Genomic DNA, 21672 nt, shown 5'->3' with positions numbered 1-21672 from the left:
ATGTATATGTCTTCTACCTATTTAAGGATGCCCCTAAGCTTGGCTCTGCCTAGGGGCCTTCCAGAGTCAAGGAGGCAAGGCCTAAAGAGGCTTTGTAAGGTGGGCAATCACCTTAAAGAGTCTATTGTTGAGACCTGCTCCTTCTAACATAACTGCAACCATTTTTTTATTCAGTCTCCATTTTGCCCATAAGGTAAAATTAAGTTCAGATTCTCAGATTCTACTTCCCAGAAGTAATTATCCATAGCTGACATTAAAGAATGCTACTAATAAGCCAAAAAGTTATGGTTAAATCACTTATACTGTGTTATGTCAATGTTCTGAAATTTCCCTGTTTACACCCTTGTTACCTCTCAGGACCAATCAGCTTAAAGGTTAGCCGACCATACTTTGTCAGCCAGGGACACGGTGCCTCTTCACTGCTTCCCTTTGAACTTCAGAACCTCGTTTTACATGTAAAAAGCCTGCCCTGAGGACTGACTGGTGCCACAATTGGGTTTTTCCTTCTTGTGGTCTCACGCTTCCAGTATTATGGTGTGTGTTCCATAAACTATTCTTGCTTACCTGAGATTGCTGTACATATGGTTTGAGTTGAAATTCCCAAACCACCATACTCTGTAGGCTGTCAGGTGAAAACTGGGGGACTGCCTCCAGAGGCATAGGAGAAACAACGATGGACTGGCTAAGACTCACTAAAAACAAGTCAGATCTGAGACTGCTGTCCTGCCTCTGCTTGCCTGCCCTGAGACAGAAGCTCTGGAGTCTCCGATGTAATACATGAGGACAGCAGGCTGGCATGGTGTCACTCAGTGTGTAGTGTCCTGGCGACTTTCACCCCAAGCATCACGTAAACCTGCTGTGTTGTTTTTCTTTTCTTTTTTTTCTTTCTCTGTCATTTTTGGAAGATTGGGGTTTTTTGTTTGTTTTTGTTTGTTTGTTTGTTTGTGTCCCTGTCCCACCCCATCCCCCACCCCACCCCCACCCCCCCCACCCCCGTGACAGGGTTTGTCTGTGTAGCCCTGGCTGTCCTGGTACTCACTCTGTAGACAGGGCTGGCTCTGAAGAGATTCTCCTACCTCTGCCTTCCCAGTGTGGGATTAAAGGTGAGCACCACTACCACCCAGATAAACCTGGTATATTTTACTCCTATAATTCCCAAACTCAGGAGGTAGAGGAAGGAAGATCAAAAGTTCAAGGGCCACACAGAAAGGTCCTGGGAATGCACGCAGACATGCACACACACACACACACACACACACACACACACACACACACACACGAGGGAGACAGAGTCAGAAAGACAAAGAGAGGAGGAGGAAGAGGAGGAGGAGAAGCAGCAGCAACCATTGCTGCTGCTTTCACAAGGAGAGAAGGCTCAGCCATTAAAAGCACTTGCTGTTCATGCAGAGAAATAGGATTAGATTCCCAGAACCCACGTGATGCCTTATAATCACCTCTAACTCACCAGTCTCATTGGGCAAAGGAGCGTGACGTTATGCCAGCCTGATACCTGAGTTAAACCCAATGTTCCTGATGGTGGAGGACGAACTGACTCCCACAAAGTTCCCTCACATATATACACATACATACACCCAAGTGTGTCTAACTTTGCCGCTCCAGCCTGGGTGGGTGCCAGAGTCCGCTGGACACTTGCTTTCTGCTCCTGCCTCTTCTGAGAACAGAAGAGATGGGGTTTTTATCTTAGTGTCATTGCCCATTCAGCCTAGGGTTTCCTTGGGTCTACACAGGCTTTATTGTCTTAGTTCATAAGATGGTAGGAGTCGGCATCCTTTCCTCCTTTTCTCCTAGCAATGAAAATGATAATCCAAACCTATGGGAGTTGGCTCTTTGTCCATGTAACTTACGATGCACCTCTGTTTTAAGGATCTCCATGGTGTGATTCTGGGCCCGATTCTGTTTTGTGTAGGCTAGTTCTGTGCCACCTACTTCACTACTATGCTTGAACTAGTCCACTGCTGCTCCCTTGCCCTTTCCTAGGAGCAGGACTGTCTTTGGCCAGTGCGACCCATGCTCAGCTTGGAGGTCCTTCTCCTCCTGGACTTGTGCTCTGGTGTCTTCCAGAGGCTTGTAGAATGCGTCCTAGAGGACCTCTCGCCTGGTTTGTTTGTTTCTTTCTTTCTTTCTTTCTTTCTTTCTTTCTTTCTTTCTTTCTTTCTTTCTTTCTTTCTTTCTTTCAGATTTATTTATATGAGTACACTATAGCTGTCTTCAGACACTCCGGAAGAGGGCATCAGATCCCATTACAGATGGCTGTGAGCCACCATGTGGTTGCTGGGAGTTGAACTCAGGACCTCAGGAAGAGCAGTTAGTGCTCTTAACCACTGAGCCATCCCTCCAGCCCCCTCGCCTCTTATTTCAGGTTTCATTGGTGTAAAGTAACTCCATGACCAAGTCAGTTCTTATAAAGGACATTTAATTGGTCTGGGTTACAGTTTTAGAGGTTCAGTCCATTATCCTCATGGCAGGAAGCATGGCATTGCTCAGAGAGAGGTGGTTTGGAGGATCCCAGAGTTCTACATCTTGATCTGAATGCAGCAGAAGGAGTCTTTGTTCTACACTGAGCAAAGTTTAAACATAAGAGACCTTTGAACCCACCCCCACATTGACATACTTCTTCCAACAAGGCCACACCTCCTCATAGTGCACTCCTCATGGGCCAAGCATTCAAGCATGTGAATCTACGCAGGGCCATTCCTATTTAAACCACACAGTACTTACAAAGAAGCCATCCTTGTTCGTTTGTTCATTTGTTCGTTCGTTCGTTCATTCATTCAATTTATTTTTGGTTTTTCAAGACAGGGTTTCTCTGTGTAGCCTTGGCTGTCCTGGAACTCACTCACTCTGTAGACCAGGCTGGCCTTGAACTCAGAAATCTGTCTACCTCTGCCTCCCAAGTACTGGGATTAAAGGTGTGCGCCACCACTGCCCGACTGTTCATTTATTTATATGTATATGTGCATGTATGTATGTGGAAGTCAGAGGACAGTCAGTGTGTGGGAGTCAGTTCTTCTTACATCATGAGATACCCAAGAATTGAATTCATGTATCAGGCTTGCTTGCCAAGGTCCTTATCCTCTGAACTACCTGGCTGGCCTAAACAGCAACATTTTCTACCTTGTCTTTAAAATGTTGTATTGAAAATAGGTTAACTTTGCATCAGTGGTGGTGTTATCTGTGATGCAGCTCTTTGTGTGGGATGTGGTTTTATTTTTGTTTTATGTGCTGGCTAAGATCCCTGAACAATGTCAGTGACTCGCCACCTTCATCTTTCTCTCTTGTTGAGGGATGTGGTTAGAGCCAGACCTTAGAACATTGCTGGTCCCTAATTCATAGTCCTCCTGTCTTAGACTTCTGTGTGTTGACTTTATGAACATGAGGCAACAATTTCAGTCTTTGTCTTTGTCTTTTGTTTAGTTTTGTTTGAGACAGAGTCTTTCTGTGGAGCCCTGGTTTTCCTGCAACACTGTACACACCAGGCTGGCCTCAACTCACAAAAGATCCCCCTGCCTCTGCCTCCTGAGTATTGGGGTCAAAGGTGTACACCACACCCAGGCTTTGCCTTGTCTGTCTGTCTGTTTTTCTTTCTTTCTTTCTGTCTGTTTGTCTTTCTTTCTTTCTTTCTTTCTTTCTTTCTTTCTTTCTTTCTTTCTTTCTTTCTTTCTTTCTTTCAGACTTTTTTATTTTATGAATATAAGCACACTGCAGCCATCTTCAGACTCACCAGAAAAGGGCATCATATCCTATTACAGATGGTAGTTTGCCACCATGTCGTTGCTGGGAAGAGCAGTCAGTGCTCTTAACCACTGAGACATCTTTCCGACCTGTACCTTTTTTTTTTTTATTGTTTCATTTCTTTACATTCCAAATGTTGCTCCCCTTCCCTGTCGCCCCTCCAAGAGTTTCTCACCCAATCTCCTCTCCCCATTCACTTCCTGTTTAATCTTAAAGAGCATGCTGTCAGGGTTTCATCACCATGAATTTTCAAGTATCTTATCAAATAGGAAATCTTCTTTTTTTAAACAAAACAAAACCAACAAGGTCTCTTGTATAATTTTCACACTTAAGACACTAGTATTTCCTTAATCCTGTTACTCTCGTGTCTTTGTCTGGTCTGAGACCTTGCAGAAGAGCTTGTCTATTGGTTATAGCTCCATGGGGTTGAGGTGCCTGTTCATCATGTTTCAGAGACATATCAGTTGGAGCACAGAGAACTATAGAGCAAATGTTGGAGCAGTCCTGTTAGTCCTCCTGTGGACTTTATGGCTGATTTTAATATGTGCTGTATAAATGATACCAATAGCCAGGCGTGGTGGTACATGCCTTTAATCCCAGCACTTGGGAGGCAGAAGCAGGTGGATTTCTGAGTTCAAGGCCAGCCTGGTCTACAGAGTGAGTTCCAGGACAGCCAGGGCTACACAGAAAAACCGTGTCTCGAAAAACCAAAAAAAAAAAAAAAAAAAAAATGACACCAATATTTACCTAAGTCTGAACTCCATGTAAAAGTTAAAGCAGCTACATAGAGTGTTCTGGTGTCTTGTTTATAAACATCTTGGTGTTCATATCTGTATGTGTATTTTTCTTGGACTCACGAGGTGGGAGCATGGAGCCCTAGTGTGCAGTGGAATAGGTTCTGTTGTTTGTATCCTGGGCAGCAGGGCAGCAGGGAAGAGCATTGGGCAGAGACTCTTGATCCTGGCCAAGAGCAGAGAGACCTAGCTGTGCATTGCCCCGTGTGTGCTGTGAGGAAAACAGCAGAGATGTATGGCTGGCTGTATGCTGTGTGAGGAGCTGTTTTCCCTCAGCTGCCTGCTCCACACACACAGGACCTGGAACCTGGCTGAGCTTACTCATGGTGATCACAGTGTTTCTGTAGAGAAGTAGAAATTAGACGATTAAAAGATAAGAACTTTAAAAAATAGATTTACTTGAATCTGTGTGTGACCAAATCGGAATATATTTCATTAGTTGAGTGCTGATTGCTACTTCAGTTATTTCTGGTTGTTGTTACAACTGGCTGCATCTTGCAACTTCATATTAGAATTGTCCTGCATGAGATTTTTCAGTTTTGACAAATGTCAGTTTGCTCTCTAAAATTTTGTTCACAAGATTGTCTATCTTTAAAAGTGGGGAGGGGTCTACATAAAATTCTAGGCCCAGCTAGAGCCGTATAATAAGATGCAGTCTCTAAAACAGGTGGGGAGTTTGTTTTCATGGATTTTAGAATTTGTGTGTTTGTGTAATGTATGTGTGTAGAAGGGTATGTGTACAGCTATATGCGTTCCCACTCCGCCCCCCGTGTTTGGGGGCTTGAGGTCCACATTATGTCTGTCTCCTTGTCATTTTTCATTCTTTGAGACTATAGGCCTGAAACCATCAGCAAATAGTCATAACTCGACTCTTACCTTCAGGGTTGGAGGATGGTCCTTGTAAGGGCAGGCAGGCAATCAGAGCTGACTAGAAAGATGATGAGGTGAGCTAAGGCCAAGCAGAGTCCCTTCTAGGGGTACATATTTGCATCCAGAATGTCAGTCTTTTCAGTATGGTTGTTGGTGGACATGTCAGGCCACAGAAAGAGATGTGAAGGTGGTTTGGGAATATTCCTATCAGATATCGTTTAGGAGAGGAAGGTTAGCAGATTCTAGAGGTCTTAATGAGGAGGGCCAGAGCAGAGGGGTGGGACACAGGACTGGTGCCCAGTTACAAGCTGCACTGGATAGGTTGTGACAGTACAGCTGAGGGAGAGGTCTCTGTAGTAGAAGGTCTATCCTTTGGTCCACTGTGGAGTTAGGGAGCTTAGTAGATGCTGCAGATAACACCGAACTTTCCAAAGTAATTGAGAGGCATTTAAGAGACCCAATGAGGGACAAGCAGCAGCAAGCCAGCCTCCTGGCAAGCATGGGTTTTCTGGAAGAGTGTACTGGGTCTGTGAGACCAGGCAACACCATTTGCGTCTCCTGTTTTGAAGACATGGTGTTTCTGTGTAACCAGAAACTTAGGATCCTCTTGCCTCGGCCTCCTGAGTGGTAGATGTGCACTGCTGTGTCCAGCTGACAGAGTTTTGAAGCTGCTCTGGACTGGCATAGTAGCCAGTGGTCAGCTGGCAGTAAGGCTGAGTTAAGCTCAGGCAAGAGAGAAGAACGAATAATGCCAAGCTCAAATGTGTCTGCATAGGAAGTATAGATTATAGTTCCCAGATGCATGTGAGAGAAGTTGAGACTGTCAGGAAAACCAAAGGAGCATATTGGACAAATCTGCGGGCACTGCCCTCCCAGCGCTGGTTGTGAAGAGACCCAAAGGTGGTGCTCTCTGGAAGGAGTGATGCTGTGGGTGTGCTGACGAGTGGCTTGGGCTGCATCATTCCTTCACGGGGAGAAGAGAGAACACTGCTGACAGCCATGAGTTCCATTCTGAGGCTGGGTGCCATATACTCCACAGTGGAAGTTGCTGTGGAACCCACATGAGCAGTCCTCATTTATTTATTTATTTATTTATTTATTTATTTATTTATTTATTTATTATGTGTAAGTACACTGTAGCTGTCTTCAGACACTCCAGAAGAGGGCATCAGATCTTGTTACGGATGGTTATGAGCCACCATGTGGTTGCTGGGATTTGAACTCTGGACCTTCAGGAGAGCACTCGGGTGCTCTTACCCACTGAGCCATCTCACCAGCCCGAGCAGTCCTCTTATAACTAGTTCCTCATGCACACTACTACTTAAATCTTGAGATGAAATTTTCAGTTAAATGAGTCCTGTATTCTTCACGACGTTCCTCACTGTTGTACACACTGGCTCTACTATCTGCTACTTACTGGGCTAGTCAGTCACAGCAGCCTATCCTTTCTCATGCACTGGGGACAAGGACAGTGCCTGTGACAGTTGGGAGGGGCAGAGAGACCAGGACATGCAGAATCCAACCTGGCAGGTGCCTGAGAAGCACCATGTGTTGCTTCTGCTGTCTCTGGCAGGCATCCTGCAGCTGTGCTGTGACTGGAGCTCCCTGTCCCACAGCTCTTGTGCTCTGAGTGCCTCTCAGATCAGTGCTGCTAGTTACCTGTCCTACCAGTTGTTAATGGAGCAGCAGCAGCAGCAGGCTAGGGGTTCATCGATCTAACGCAGGGTGATACCAGCTGGTCAGTGAGCCACTCGCCAAGCCAAAGCCGGTGTTGGCCAGGATAACTACGGCATCAGTATCTATGTTTCAATGGCCCCGTGACACCAGTGCTTGCAGATGTGGACTGCAGTAGGCGGTAAGGCGCTGGGGACCATGATTTCTTACTTTCCCGTGTCTCGCTCGCTCAGGTGTAGATAGGTAAACTGCTGACACTTTGGCAGCTGTCAAACTTAGAATGAAGATGTCTTCCTTCCAGTGTGTTCTGCCTGACATTTGCTAAAGCCCATAAAAAGTAATTGCCTTTAAAATTGTGTTCAGGACTAGGGATTGGCTGGCGAGTGAAGGCGTGGGGGTGGGGTGTGCAGATACAAGTTACCCTGTTTTCCCCTAGGGAAAAATGGGCGCTACAACACCTTTATTTTTGTGGTGAGCAGAAAAGGTACAGTTGGGTAGTTAAGTTTGAACGAGAATAGCACAAAGAAAGGGTGGGTGTTTTTAACAAGAAAATTCCCTGGAGGGGAAGATTAAAGTGAACAGGTGCTGGAAAAATGTTTCTGCATATTAGAGCTTAATTAGATTTGAAGATGAATTCCAGATGGGCTAATTATGTGTGAGTTGTTGCAGGTTATTTCTTGTAGGGGCAAGCATGTATTTTTGGAAATGGTGATTTAATTTGATTGGGTTTGATTCCTGCCTCCTTCCCTGTCTCCATCAAGAAAGTGTCTCTTCAGAGGCCTAAGACCCCCCCTCAGTAGACCCACATCTTTGGGACTACAGTCAGACATAGCAAAACCACAGAACATGGAGACCATCCTGACTTTGTGACTTTTTTCCTTACATGCGTAGGGAAAAACCTGTGACCCTTTCCCAGATCAGTGGAAGGTCATGACGGGAAGCAGGCAGAACCTAGCAGGTATGGGAGGAGCATGGTATCTCCTTGATTGACACGAAGAAGGAACTAAACTCACACTTGTCACATAGGTGCTGCATGGATTGATACAGGTTGTGTGTGTGTGTGTGTACACTTGGGCCAGAAGAGGACAAGTCTTTGTTGAAACCTCTGACCTCTGTAGGAAACAGGACTAGTTTGGGGCCAGCTTAACTTGGGAACAGCTTGCAATGATTGTCTCAAAAGATAGCCTGAGGTCCCTAAAAGGTGTGGATATGCTAGGAGTGGTCCTATGGCATACCTTGGGAACATATGGTTGGCAAACAGTGTGGGTCTAAGGGCTTTGATAAACTTTTATGTAAGGAACTATAATTAGAAATTATCGACACATTTATATACAGCACAATGAATGATGTTAAATGATGATTTAGATAGAAAATATAATTCCTTGTGGGATCTTTTAATAAAGAGCATCAGTTCTTAGGAATTTATTTCTAGATCTCTGCTTGAACTCAGCATGTTTGACATAAATCACATCTAATTGTCATTTTATGATTAATGAACATATGTTGGCCATTTTTACCCATAATTAAACTTTATGCTTTGTGTATCTGACAAAGCAAAGCAAGTTTAGAATTTGACATACTGGTGGTGGTGGTGTGTGTGTGTGTGTGTGTGTGTGTGTGTGTGTGTGTACATGCACACTCTTTTGTACTGAGTCTTATAACGTCCAGTTGTCAGAGAGAAAGAGGCTGAGTAGGTTGTGGAAGGACCTGCAGGCTGTTTGCAGCCTTCTGTGGTCCCAAGTTATGGCAGGCTGGGAGGTGGGTGCTTCCTGTGTTCTCCCTTGAGATGTCCTCCCAAGAACAGGCAGGACAGGTGGTTCTCTAAGGTCAAGGCCATAATATAGAGTTCTAAAAAACAATGCAGGGAAATAACTTAAAAAATATGTAGCCGGGCAGTGGTGGAGCACGCCTTTAATCCCAGCACTTGGGAGGCAGAGGCAGGCAGATTTCTGAGTTCGAGGCCAGCCTGGTCTACAGAGTGAGTTCCAGGACAGCCAGGGCTACACAGAGAAACCCTGTCTCAAGGAGGGGGAGGGGGGTGTACATTTTGTTTGGAGACGGGTCTCTATATATTCCTAGACCTCACTAATGTAGTCCAAGCTGGCCTTGAACTCACAGAGATCTTCTTACCTAGTATACCAAGTGCCATGTGCCATCACACCTGGCCAAATCATAGTATTTTAAGAAAACTGGGCTTAGAGATGTGCACCTGTAATTCCAGTCCTGGCAAGACAGAGACAGGTAGCCACAAGTTCAATGCCAACATGGTCTGGTCCTCATAGTAAGTTCCCGGGATGCTGTTTTGAAGATAGATAGATAGATAGATAGATAGATAGATAGATAGATAGATAGATAGATAGATAGATAGATAGATAATAGTTTAAAAGTAGTAGAAGCTGGTGTGGAAAGCACACTGTCGCTTCACCTTCTCTCACATGCTGACTTTCATTTGCTTGTTTCAGGACATAGACAAGTTCGGCAATGAGATCACCCAGCTGGCCCGTCCCCTGCCTGTGGAGTATCTCATCATAGATGTAAGTATTCCTTTGTATTCAAACTCACTGGCAGGCTGGTACCATAGTCTCCATGAAGGTCAGAACTCCTAGATGGTAGCCACTTGAGGAAGGAAGCCAGGGAGGTTTGAGTCACATGCTGCTGCAAGGATTGTTCCTTGCAAGTCCCAAGTCCAGAAACTTTACAGTGTAAGCGACCTACGGATTAACTTTTCTCAGGCTAAAGTACAAGCAGAAGACGCCTACTTCCAGTTCCACCCTACGGCCTCTGGGAGGCAGTGAGTCCTGGGGCTGAGTCCCAAGGGTATTTGATAATCCTGTGTATCTAGTCCTGCCTGGCAGCTGCCCACCGCCCAGGAGGTACAGTTGTTGTCCTGCCTGGCACAGCAGTAGTTCTCTTGGGGGCTACTTCCTCAAGAGTCCTGGGACACCGCTGGAATTTATTGTCTGAGTAGGGAGGCCAGCGTTGCTTCTGAACAAAGCTCTAGGAAGTAAGAAGATCTGGCTCTGCCCTATCTTCTCAGACTATCACAGGAGTTTCACGGTCACAGGGCAGTGAGTACTCCAAGATGAAGCCTGTGACTTCATAGCAGCTGGAGGATCACTGCCTGCCATGGTTCTGTCCAGAGGGTTGGCTCATTGTCTACATCAGTCCAGTGCCAGAATATCTACTTAGGCTGCATTTGGACTTAGGATGGGTATATGATTCAGGCAATAAAATATTATTACATTTGGAGCAGTGTGTTCCCCTGAGCCTAGCACACAGAAGCGCTATTTCAATTGACAGTTCCTGAGAACATATTTATTACCTAGGCCATAAAGGCATCTGTTACTCTACTACCTGGGGTGTAATTAAGAGGAAATCGGATTGATGGATGAGTCGGCGTGATGTGGAATGGGTTTCTTAAGCTGCCCAAGCTTCCCCACGCCTCCCAGCAGCCCTGCGCAGCCAGAGAGCATTCTAACCTAGGGTACCCACATTCTCTGTCGCTGTGAAAAGGGGGTTTGGGAGAGCCTTAGATCAGGTGTCCAGAGAGCCCTCTTTAGCTCTATCTCTGGTGCCAGAGATAGTGTAGATCTGGACTAGGGCTGTCTGCCTCTCCCTCCCCCAAGCCCACTTTCTAGGCAGGGTCATGCTGTATAGCCCTCACTGGCCTCAAACTTGTAATCTGGCCTCTACCTCTTCAGGGCTTCAGTTAGAGATGTGAGCCACAATGTCCAGCATATCTGCTGAGTTTTTGTTGTCGTTTTTGTTTGCTTATTTGCTGTTTGGGGGGACATTGTTGTTTTGTTTTTGAGACAGGGTCTCAGCTATGTAGCCCTGGCTGGCCTCAAATTTATAGAGATCTGCCTGTTCCTGCCTCCTTAATTTTGAGATGAAAGGCATAAGTCACTTCACCCTGAATATCTGCTGCTCTGACACTGAGAATAGGATAGCTCTCTCACCACAGTTTTTGCTGAGTCATCCTCAAGCCCAGGTGGCTGTTCCTTCCCCACTATGAGAGTTCACCACCACCCCCACCCACCACCAACCCCCCCCACCCCACCCCCGCAGTCTGAGCAGGGCTGGGCACTGGGCCAACTCAGTGATCCCCTAGAGCCACCACAAGCTCTGCTGGTGCTGCTCCCGGGCCTCTTTCAAGGCTAAAGAGGGAATGCCCGCTCCTTAGGGGCTGAAGGCAGTGGATGCATGCATGACACCTGTCATTGCTGTCTGAGGCTGGCACTCCTTTAGTCGCCCCACAGCCCTCACACTGAGGCTCTCCTGCTTTGGCCTCGTGAGTGACTGCACTGCAGGTGTGAGCCACAGTAACAAATACATATATACATACATATATATATATATATATATATATATATATATATATATATATATATATATATAATATAATATAATATGATGTTCTACAGTTACCCTGCTACTCCTTCCTGTTTGTGACTTCTCAGAAGAGACCTGAGTATCCTGAGGCTCTTGCTCACAGCGTGGTTATACTCCCTGTCTAGTGTTCAAACATGGCTTGAACTGTGGTATCAGTACCATACTCAGTGCCTTGTGGAGGAGACACTCCAGTCATCTTTCTTACATGGCACAAGTCCACATACTTGGCCTTACGCCTGCAGATACTTTTCTGTGAAGGGCCATGTATCTCTGATGCATCTGATGGTTCAGCTTGTCCTTACAGAGTGCTGACATTGGCAGAGCTGAATCCAGAAATAGCCTGCTGCCTTTGCTGATGTAGAACACAGATCACAGCGACCAGAGCAACATTTTCATTCTTTTAGAACTAGTCCCCCAGGAGTCAGAATAGCTACTCTGTATCTGGAAGGGATATGACCTGATGCTGCTAATGTCACATGCAGAGGGAGGGAGGGAGGGAGGGACAGAAGTGTTAGTAACTTGCACTTGGATGCTTTTGTGGGGAAGAGGCCTTTGCCAACAGGAATACAACCTGTGTTTGTATTGATTCTTACACATTCACCAGTGACCCTGAGGCTTCTATTGATTACATGTTAGATTTAAAAAATGCCCTCTACCATTAACTAAAGCACGCTAGAGTCAAAGGAAAGATTTGCTTACCTTCCATAGAGTCTTGACTTTGTTTCACTCAGCTTGGAGGAAAAGAACTGCCCTACCTGCAAAACTGGGGGTCTCATGGAGTGGTCTCTTGGAGATTCTGGAGGTCACACATACTTCTCAGGTCCGTACTGGCTGACTCCACACTTGCCTCCAAGCTCAGTGTGGGGACTTTGGTGCCTTTAGTCTGCATCTTGCCTTTTGGTGTTCCATTCCTTTCTGCAGTACCCTGGTTTGACAGGATGAGTGGTCATATGCATCTGTAGTGTTGCAGTTAGGTGTCATGCAGCCGCTGAACAGCCAGGAGCTGCTCCCCTGTGAGCCCAGGAAGATGCAGGCATTCTTACTGTGAGCCCAGGAAGATGCAGGCATTCTTACTGTGAGCCCAGGAAGATGCAGGCATTCTTACTGTGAGCCCAGGAAGATGCAGGCATTCTTACTGTGAGCCCAGGAAGATGCAGGCATTCTTACTGGGTGGTAATCACGCATACCTTTATTCCCTGCACTTGGGAGGCAGACAGGCTGTGCATTCAAGACCAACCTGATCCTGATCTAGAGTGAGTTCCAGGACCGCCATAGCTACACAGAGAGACCCCGCTTCCAACCACACACAGACACACACACTGTGTTCTCAGGGTGTGGAGATGGTTATCTGAGGATCAAGTCTCCTTCAGCACAGCCTGTAGGCTCTGACGGGGCCAGCCTCTTGCACAGGCAGGGGTGTACACCCTGTTCTGGCACAGTGTAACAGTCTGGTTTGTTGTTGTTGTTCTTTAGATCACAACCACCTTCCCCAAGGATCCAGTTTACACTTTTTCTATTTCTCAAAATCCGTTTCCTATCGAAAACCGGGATGTGCTGGGTGAAACACAGGTAAGCTCTTTGTCTTAGAGGCAGAATTTAAAGAAATTTCTAATTTTTATCTAGCATTGGTCTAATTTTTCCAAAAAGTGCCATTTCCACACTCCCTTGATTCTTTACCGGTCCCATTAGCCCCTGTTCACTTAGATGCCCTTTTTTACTAGGCAATAGATAACTGCTTAAGTCCTCTGGAGCCCATGGGCCAGGCTAGTCAGAAATCCATCATCACTTGGCTTCTTGATCTTCCCAATACTATTTATCACTTTTGTTGTCTGCCAAGCTTTCTCTGGTTTGTATGCTAGTGTCTCATGCAGTAGTGATGCAGATGCGAGGTTCCTGTTGGTCTTCCCTACTCTGCTGTGTCTTGGGCTTGTAGGGTCCCTCGTGGCCTGGCACATGGTGTTGATGGGCTGGCTCTGTTTTCATATCTCCTATCTCAACCTTTGCACTGGCCGTACATCTAACCAGATATGATTAGCTGAGGAACAGCTGTAATACTTACTTCTGGTGTGGTTCCTCACAGCCTGTCTTTCTAGAGATGTTAGATGCTTGAGGGTGCAGGATGGTGCCAGTTACTTGGCAGATCTTTGGGATACCCTTGGTAGTCCTCTCAGATGTGTCTGGTTGTGTAAAAGCTGCCCTTATGCCGGGCAGTGGTGGCGCTCACCTTTAATCCCAGCACTTGGGAGGCAGAGGCAGGCGGATTTCTGAGTTCGAGGCCAGCCTGCTCTACAAAGTGAGTTCCAGGACAGCCAGGGCTACACAGAGAAACCCTGTCTCGAAAAAAAAAAAAAAAAAAAAAAAAAAAAAAAGCTGCCCTTACCAGGTGTGGTGGTGTATGCCTTTAAATTAAGCACGCAGGAGACAGAGGCAGACATCTCTGATTTCAAGGCCAGCCTGATACAGACAGCCAGGGTAGGTGAGGGGTGATTCCTGTCTACCCGAGCAATGCCTTGGATATGAACCCACTTACATACCCGAGTCAGTTGTGCTTAGGTCTCCCCTGGGCAGGAAAGTCACATTAGCCCCAGGCTCTCTGTACCTCTTCTGCAGTCCCTTGGTGGTTACAGAAACAGGATGGTGTATCTGCGTTGTTTACTATGTGTTTGTTTAGTAGGAGGCAGCACTCTTTCTTGATTTAATGCTAGGGATTTGTGATAAACTTTTTTTTCCCCTTCCTTTTGACTCGTTCCTTAGGACTTCCATAGTTTGGCCACCTACTTGTCCCAGAATACCTCATCCGTGTTCTTGGATACCATTTCCGACTTCCATCTCCTGCTGTTTCTGGTCACCAATGAAGTCATGCCACTGCAGGTATCAACTCTGCTGCCCTTTTCTCTCTTTCCTCAGATCCCAAGGACTGGTGTGAAGCTTGGTGTCTAGAGATAGCTACCCTATGCCCAGCATGTGGGAATGTGCAGGCCACAGCACTTCACTAGGGACCTTTGTTTACTGTTGATGGAGATACTTGACCTTTAGCCTTCATGGTGAAGGAAAGTTTGGTTATTGAAAATCACCTGAAGAGCAGAGGGGGGGAGTGAGCTATGTCCTATAGCCTGGAGCCCTGGTGTCTTAGTCAGGGCTTCTATTCCTGGACAATCATCATGACCAAGAAGCAAGTTGGGGAGGAAAGGGTTTATTTGGCTTACATTTCCATACTGCTGTTGATCACCAAAGGATTCAGGACTGGAACTCAAGCAGGTCAGAAAGCAGGAGCTAATGCAGAGGCCATGGAGGGATATTCTTTACTGGCTTGCCTCCCCTGGCTTGCTCAGTCCNCTCTCTTATAGAACCCAAGACTACCAGCCCAGAGATGGCACCACCCACAAAGGAACCTCCCCCCCTTGATCACTAATTGAGAAAATGCCTTACAGCTGGATCTCATGGAGGCATTTCCCCAACTGAAGCTCCTTTCTCTGTGATAACTCCAGCTGTGTCAAGTTGACACAAAACTAGCCAGTACACCTGGGGACCCCAGAGTTGAGACTGTCCCTGTTGCATAGCCTCAGAGCCAATGTCTCTGTAGTTTCCTGACCTTATGACCTTACTCCCTCACCCTATGAACCAGTACTGTTAATGGCCTGTGCCCAGAAGGTTTTGCCAGCTTCCAGGTTGTGCACACACCATTGCACACTTGGCATTTTCAAGATGCACCATAAGAGAGAGTGACTGTGAATGTTTTGCAGATGGTAGGTGCTCTCTGAACAGAGTAGGGCAGCAGGTCCCACCAGGAAGCCTGTGTGCAAGCCTTGGGCACTCACACTTGAGAGTCCGTCCTGTGTGCAGGGTCTGTGTGCTTGAGATCCGCAGAAATGCAGGGGTTAGGGACAAGTCATCACACCAACTCCACCCTTTCCTTAAGGGCGACTAGAGCTGCCCTTGCCAGGGTGTTTCCTTTGTTTGCTTATTATATGTGAGTACTCTGTAGCTGTCTTCAGACGCTCCAGAAGAGGGCGTCAGATCACATTACGGATGGTTGTGAGCCACCATGTGGTTGCTGGGATTCGAACTCAGGATCTCTGGAAGAGCAGTCAGTGTTCTTAACCGCTGAGCCATCTCTCCAGCCCCAGGATATTTCTATCTAGCAGCTTGTAATTGTCCTTTTATCTTGCTGGGAGTACATACGTGATAGTATAGAGACACCTAGCTAGCATGGATGACATGTTTACCGTGCAGTATGATGCTCTCTCTACATGGGAACTCTGGTTTTTCTGGTTGTGGTCAACCTTCTGGATTCAAGGTCAGCCCTGCCATCTGAATACAAGGCATCTTGTATTTTGCAGTGACAGCTTCTGAGATTCCTTTTCAATTTTCTTTGAAAGATGTTATTGATGTTAAAAGAAAAGAATAGTAAGAGTGTTTTTCCCTCAATCAGAGCAAAATGCAACCCTCCTTGTGGCTTCTTGCAGGACAGTATCAGCCTGCTGCTAGAAGCCGTGAGGACGAGAAATGAGGAGCTAGCACAGACATGGAAAAAGTCTGAACAGTGGGCCACCATTGAGCAGCTATGCAGTAAGTGTTCTCTACTCCCTTCCACCAAGGGTCATAGTCAAAACATAGGACATGAGCTCTGTTGTTTAAACACTGGACCTCTGGCCCAGGCGCCTCCTTGGGCAAAGTAACAAACATGGGTGGCTGTTTTGGCTGGACTTAACAGTTTGCAAAAGAAAATGTAGGAATATACTATCATTCTTCAAGGACATGGCAATGAAAGCATGAGATGCCCTGCGTGCTCATCAGAGTACTAAAATGAAAAACCAAAGCCAAACAAACCTGACAGTGTCGGCCCTCTGCACAACATGGGGCAGGTTGGACTTGAACTCTACATGGGAGTGGGTGTGATATTTGAACTGGGATGTAGCAGTCTCAGTGCTGAACCTTTACCAGTGTAAAGGAAGATACAAAGAAAGCTCCCAGAGTTTGTATGAGAGTGAATCTACACAGATGCTCACTACAGGGTGTGATGGTTCTAGCAGAAATACCTAGCAACAGGGAGCAGACTTCAAGTGCAAGTAGGAAGGTGTTTGCTTACTGGAGCCAGAACAGTTGATGTGCTGACAGTTTGGGCTTAAGCAGTAGGGGCTTTGAGCCACCCTGCCCTGCCATGTGGCTCTCAGGAGATGTCTTTTTTCTGTGCAGGCATGACATGTTCTCACTTTACCCTACAGGCACCGTTGGTGTGCAGCTCCCAGGCCTCCATGAGTTTGGTGCAGTCGGGGGCTCTGCACGCGCTGCTACCTCTGCCATGTGGGCCTGTCAGCACTGCACCTTCATGAACCAGCCTGGCACAGGCCACTGCGAGATGTGCAGCCTCCCCCGGACCTAGGGCTCTGGGCCTCTGCTGCGTGGGACTGGGCCAGCCCAGCCCTCTCTGAAGTCTGGAGCACCACATGTTCCCTCTAAGGCCTGAAGCCCACAGCCCTGAAACAGTGGGGCCAGCTACCCTGGTATTCCAGATATACTGAAGCGTCTCAGTGCAGATCTTGAAGACAAAGAACCCCAGCTGCTGTGCTGGGGTTGATCAGAACCGCCCAACTGGAAAGGCAGAACAGACCTGCCCAAGGCACCCCACACGCCTCATTTGGTTAATAGCTCCCCACTGTATTGGAGGGACTGAACACCTCCAGCCAATCACCTGAAATTGGGGGTGCACAGAGAGGGTGCTGCTGTCACCCAGCTATCTTCCCTTCCTCTGTTATCTTTGTTTTCTACCTTCCCACCTTCTCCCCCAGTGTTTGGATGGATGTTCCTGGCTGTCTCCCTTCCCTTGCTGTGGGGCTAGGGTGTGGCAGCCTTCGTCTGACATGCAGTCTCTTAGGTCCCTGCCCTTTACTTGCCTGAAGTCAGCAGTTATCAGTAATTCCCACCCAGGAAACTTATTTATTGTTTTTTAAAGATAAACTGCACAGCTGGGAGTGAGAGATTTAGCTCTGCTCCTTCCTCCTTCAGTGCAGCCCCTCTTGGGTGGTTTATTGGGCAGGAGGCCGCCATCATTTCTCCTCTGAAGCAAACCTCAGTGCCTGAGACTTTCCTGCCACACTGCAGACAGTGGCAGTTGGTAGCATGGGTGGTTCATCAGAGCAGTGGTAGCTCTTGCCTGGCAGTCAGCCCCTTCAAGTCTGTGGACAGCCCTGGAGTTCTGGTCCCCTCTCCTAGCACTGTACCTTTACCCAACAAGTCCCTACACTGTGGTCTTGCACAGTGTGTGGCAGTTGAAAAAGCCTAGAAAAGGTGCCCATTTGACCACTGTGAGGCAAATAGAAACAGTCCCTGAGAGTCCTATGTGGCTGTGTGTGACAGCCCTTACCCAGGTAAGAGACGGATATCGTGATGCCTCGTTGCCTTAATGAGAGCTAAGTCAGCTGTCCTTCACCCTGGGAAAGGCCATGCCAACTGTGGACTACTGGGAGCCATGTGTGTCACTTTAATAGAATGCACCCTGTTCCCTTCTGCATCTCTGGCCCTGTGGACAGAACACTTACTGCTAGGTTAGCTATCGTGTGGCAGGGCTGGCCAGCACTGTTGGATCTCACCTGGCATGAGATCTGAAGCTAAAGCCCCTGGGACTGTGGAGCCATTGGGCTTGGTTTGGTATTGACAGGGTCATCCTGGAGGGGTAGGAGTGGTAGAGAGCAAGCAATCTCTCCCACTACCTGCCAGCCGTATAGAGAGAGTGCTGAGGGCTCGTAGTGTCCCTGGCGAGGGCTTCACCTTTCTGGTTTTTTGTTTTTGTTTTTGTTTTCTGGTCCCTCTGTCTGCGACTTAGCTATGTTTCTGATGCCAATCACACTAGCACCATTACATGCTGGGCAGGTGCTGGACAGCACAGACGCTGGAGACCTGTTTGCCACTGCTTATCTCCATTCATCTTTGTCTACAAAGTTAATTATGTTCTCATGTTCTGGCATCCACGTAATTCTTGTTTTCTCTGACTTTTAGCTAAAGAAATTTTTGTGGTTTCTCTGCTTATGGTTTTGAGTTACTCTTTGTTCAGTAATGCACTTTATTTTATTGTCCAAAGAGAGTCAAGCTAAAGCTACCAGGTTGGGGTGAGCCCTACAGAAGGTTCAGACCTGGGCAGCTCAGCTGCCGCTTCCTACATGGTGGTGGCCCTGGTCCCACCTCTAATCCCCACTGTCATCAGCCCCAAAAGAGGTGCCTGTGAGCACACCCACCCAAATGAGCCCAGTGGCTCCCGTGGCCCTCTTCAGGCTCAGAGATGGGGTCTAGCCCTGGCCTTGCCCTGACTGGCCTGCTCCTGGGGCATGGGTGCTCCCGCTTCTGCTCTGCTTGGGCTCACAGGTATGCACTGGCTGGGTGTGGACCCCAGCCCTGCAGTGGAACCTAATAAAAGCACCTGAAGCGATTGTCCTGCTCCCAGTGCATTGTTCCTGTGCCCAGAACCACTGTCCACTGGTGTGGCATGGATGTGTTGCCTTGTAAGGACAGTCCTGAATGTTAGAACCTGGTGTGCAGAAGATAAACTGATGGACAATGCTTCTTCCAACCCTGGCGGTAACTCTAATGATGCAAAGAAGAATTCATCTCCCACTTGTTTCCATTCGAGGTGTCTTCAGAGCAGCCAGGGACTTGGGCTCAGATTTGTTTCAGAGGCCACTCAGAGATGATTAAAAAAAAAAAAAAAAAAAGGCCAGGTTTCACCCTTGGGTTAAAGTTGTGGTTTGGTTTTTATTTTCTTGCTTTATTTTTTTTAAAACAATTTACAGCTGGGCATAGCGGTCTGTGCCTTCATTCCCAGTACTCTGGAGGCACAGACAGGCTACAACCATAAAGCCTAAGAAATAATTTGGGGCTGAGGGTCCATTTCCAGACAGAACTTTTTGTTTTGTTTTGATAAGCATTGCTGTTCTGCAACTAACTTTGTAGACCAGCCTGGCCTTGAACTCAGATCCACCTGCCTCTGCCTCCTGAGTGCTGTGATTAAAGGTGTATACCACCACACTTATTTGTTTATTCGTGTGCTTTTGTGCACATAAACAGCCCAGTAAAAGATGTGGGAGCTCCTGGAGAGCTGTTAGGGTTGTGAGCTTCCCTATGTGGATGCTGGGAATCAAACTTGGGTCTTCTGCAAGAATAGTATGTGCTCTTACGGGCTGAGCCATCTCTCCAGCCCCAGGATGTATTTTGACATCTACACCAGAAGTATACGATGTTCTAAGTTCACATTTTGTTCCTGGTTATGACCCCACACACCTTTGTAGATTTGTCCGTTGTAATTTTCAGATGAGCATTCTTTTAAGAGTCAAAGTTGCCTGGGCTGGCTCCTGCCTCAGCCTCCCGAGTAGCAAGCTGCCACTCCAGAAGCACAGGCAGTGGTGTCTAGTTTCTGATGAGTGCTCTGCGAGAGTAGCGAGTATTTCATCTTGTACTTGGAGCCTCATTCCAGGGTAGGATTCTCAGCCTGCTCCCTCAGGGAGCCCCGTGTAGAGCTGTCATTGAAGAAAATCTGACCGGGCGTGGTGGCGCACGCCTTTAATCCCAGCACTTGGGAGGCAGAGGCAGGCGGATTTCTGAGTTCGAGGCCAGCCTGGTCTACAAAGTGAGTTCCAGGACAGCCAGGGCTATATAGAGAAACCCTGCCTCGAAAAACCAAAAGAAAAAAAGAAAATCTGGTTTCCCTTAGACCCAGCTCATTAGGGTTTTCAGCATCCTCTGCTCCAGAATCACTTGCATCCTGCCGTGTTCATGTGTGGAGCAAAGGCTCTTCTGGCTGGCTGCGCTGCACCTTTTTCCCTATCAAGGGAGTGAAAAGTGTGCTGAGCCACCCTACTCCTGCAACCTGGTGCTATATGGGTGGTGCTGTCACAAAATGGTTCGAGGGCAAGTGCTGCAGGCAACCTTGCACCAGAGCAACCTCTGCTCAACAAGTAGGTGATCTGAGGCAAGGGCCTGACACGGGCCCCAGGGAACTTGCAAGACTGCATTATTTGACCATTCTTCAGGTTTGCGCCTCCCTTTGTAAACCGTGGGTCTGCTAAGCCACCGTATCTGCACCCCAGTCCTTACGGGGCGTTCCCGCCCTCTAGCGGACCGTAGAGCTGCCGTCCCCGCCCCTGCAGCAGGCTCCGGCCACGCCTCCGCAGCGGCCGCTTTACGGCGAAGGCCGCGCCACGCCGTGGGCGGCCGTAAAGCCTGGAGGCGGCGCCGCCCCTCCGGGCTGAGCTCTGGCCCGGTGCCCGCAGGATGGCGGGCGCTTCCTCGCGCGTGCACTACCTGTCGGACTTCTGCTGCCCGCTCGGAGGCCGAGCGGCGGGGAAGCCGTTTGTGCTGCGACATGAGGCGCAGGTCTTTCTGTCCACCGGGCGCGAGTTCGTCTATGTGTATGACCAGGAGGGCGGGCTGCTGACGGTGAGAGGCGGGCGGACGGGAGGGAGGGAGGGAGGGCGGTGCCGTTCCGAGGTGAGCCGGGGCCGCGTGTGCCCTCGCCTGACCTCGCTCTCCTGGCGCCCAGGCGGTGTACCAGTTTCCCGACCAAGTATGGCACCTGCAGCTCCTGGCCATCCGCAGGGCACTCTACGTCCTGTGTGCCCGGACTGGCATCTACTGCCTGTCGTTGGACTCACTGGACAGGTGAGGGGGCGTGGCCCCGCGCGGCCGGTCGGTGCACAAGTCGGGTCCCCAGGGAGGCCTGCTTTCAGGTCCTCCGAGCCGTGCGCGGTTTGTCCCTGTAGTAGACCCTTTGACGGCCACTGACAACACGCTGGGCTAGGAGGCAGAGGACTGCGGTCTAGGCCGTCCATTCCCGCACTCGGAACCCTCCAGTACCTGTGCATATGCAGGCGTGGCAGTAGAGTGTCTGCTTCCATGAAGTTCTTAGCTGTTGAGGCTCCGGTAGTGAAGTCTTCAACCAGGAGCACCGCTGTCATTGCCCTCAGGTGCCTGACAAGACCTCTTGGAAGTGGGTCTCAGAAGGCGGTGTCTCTGGCAAGCAGAGAGTGGCAAAAGCTCGTTGACCGTTGGCTTGTGCTGGAAGAACTCACCGTGCACAGCCCAGGTGCAGCCTTGGGAATAGTTCCTACGCTGCCGAGCTGACTGCAGAGCTATGTTTCTGTCTGATCCCTGTGTCAGGCTTGTGTGTGTGTGTGTGTGTGTGTGTGTGTGTGTGTGTGTG

At 48.2% G+C, this 21672-nt stretch overlaps 2 protein-coding genes across 3 annotated transcripts in view; both read left to right on the top strand.

The window, feature by feature from the left end:
• Positions 1-18907, top strand: part of Nploc4 (NPL4 homolog, ubiquitin recognition factor) — a 57718-nt gene extending 38811 nt beyond the window's left edge. The window contains exons 13-17 of the mRNA XM_021212272.2: positions 9554-9625; positions 12957-13052; positions 14238-14354; positions 15950-16052; positions 16709-18907. Of these exons, the coding sequence (XP_021067931.1) occupies positions 9554-9625; positions 12957-13052; positions 14238-14354; positions 15950-16052; positions 16709-16866 (546 nt within the window). The 3' untranslated portion in view covers positions 16867-18907. The remainder of the gene's footprint in view (positions 1-9553; positions 9626-12956; positions 13053-14237; positions 14355-15949; positions 16053-16708) is intronic.
• Positions 18908-20711: 1804 nt separating this feature from the next.
• Faap100 (FA core complex associated protein 100) overlaps positions 20712-21672 on the top strand; it is a 10371-nt gene continuing 9410 nt past the window's right edge. The window contains exons 1-2 of one of the 2 annotated variants that reach the window (XM_021212105.1): positions 20712-20909; positions 21013-21131. In XM_021212105.1, coding sequence (XP_021067764.1) covers positions 20745-20909; positions 21013-21131 — 284 coding nt within the window. In that variant the 5' untranslated portion in view covers positions 20712-20744. Of the gene's footprint in view, positions 20910-21012; positions 21132-21232; positions 21437-21672 lie in introns of those variants that run through there. The other variant, XM_029546273.1, reaches the window with a different exon arrangement.

This window comes from Mus pahari, chromosome 14 (assembly GCF_900095145.1).
Source record: "Mus pahari chromosome 14, PAHARI_EIJ_v1.1, whole genome shotgun sequence".
Lineage (NCBI taxonomy): Eukaryota > Metazoa > Chordata > Mammalia > Rodentia > Muridae > Mus > Mus pahari.
Note: the sequence above shows the minus strand (reverse complement) of the source record. Positions and strands in the feature narration are given on the sequence as shown.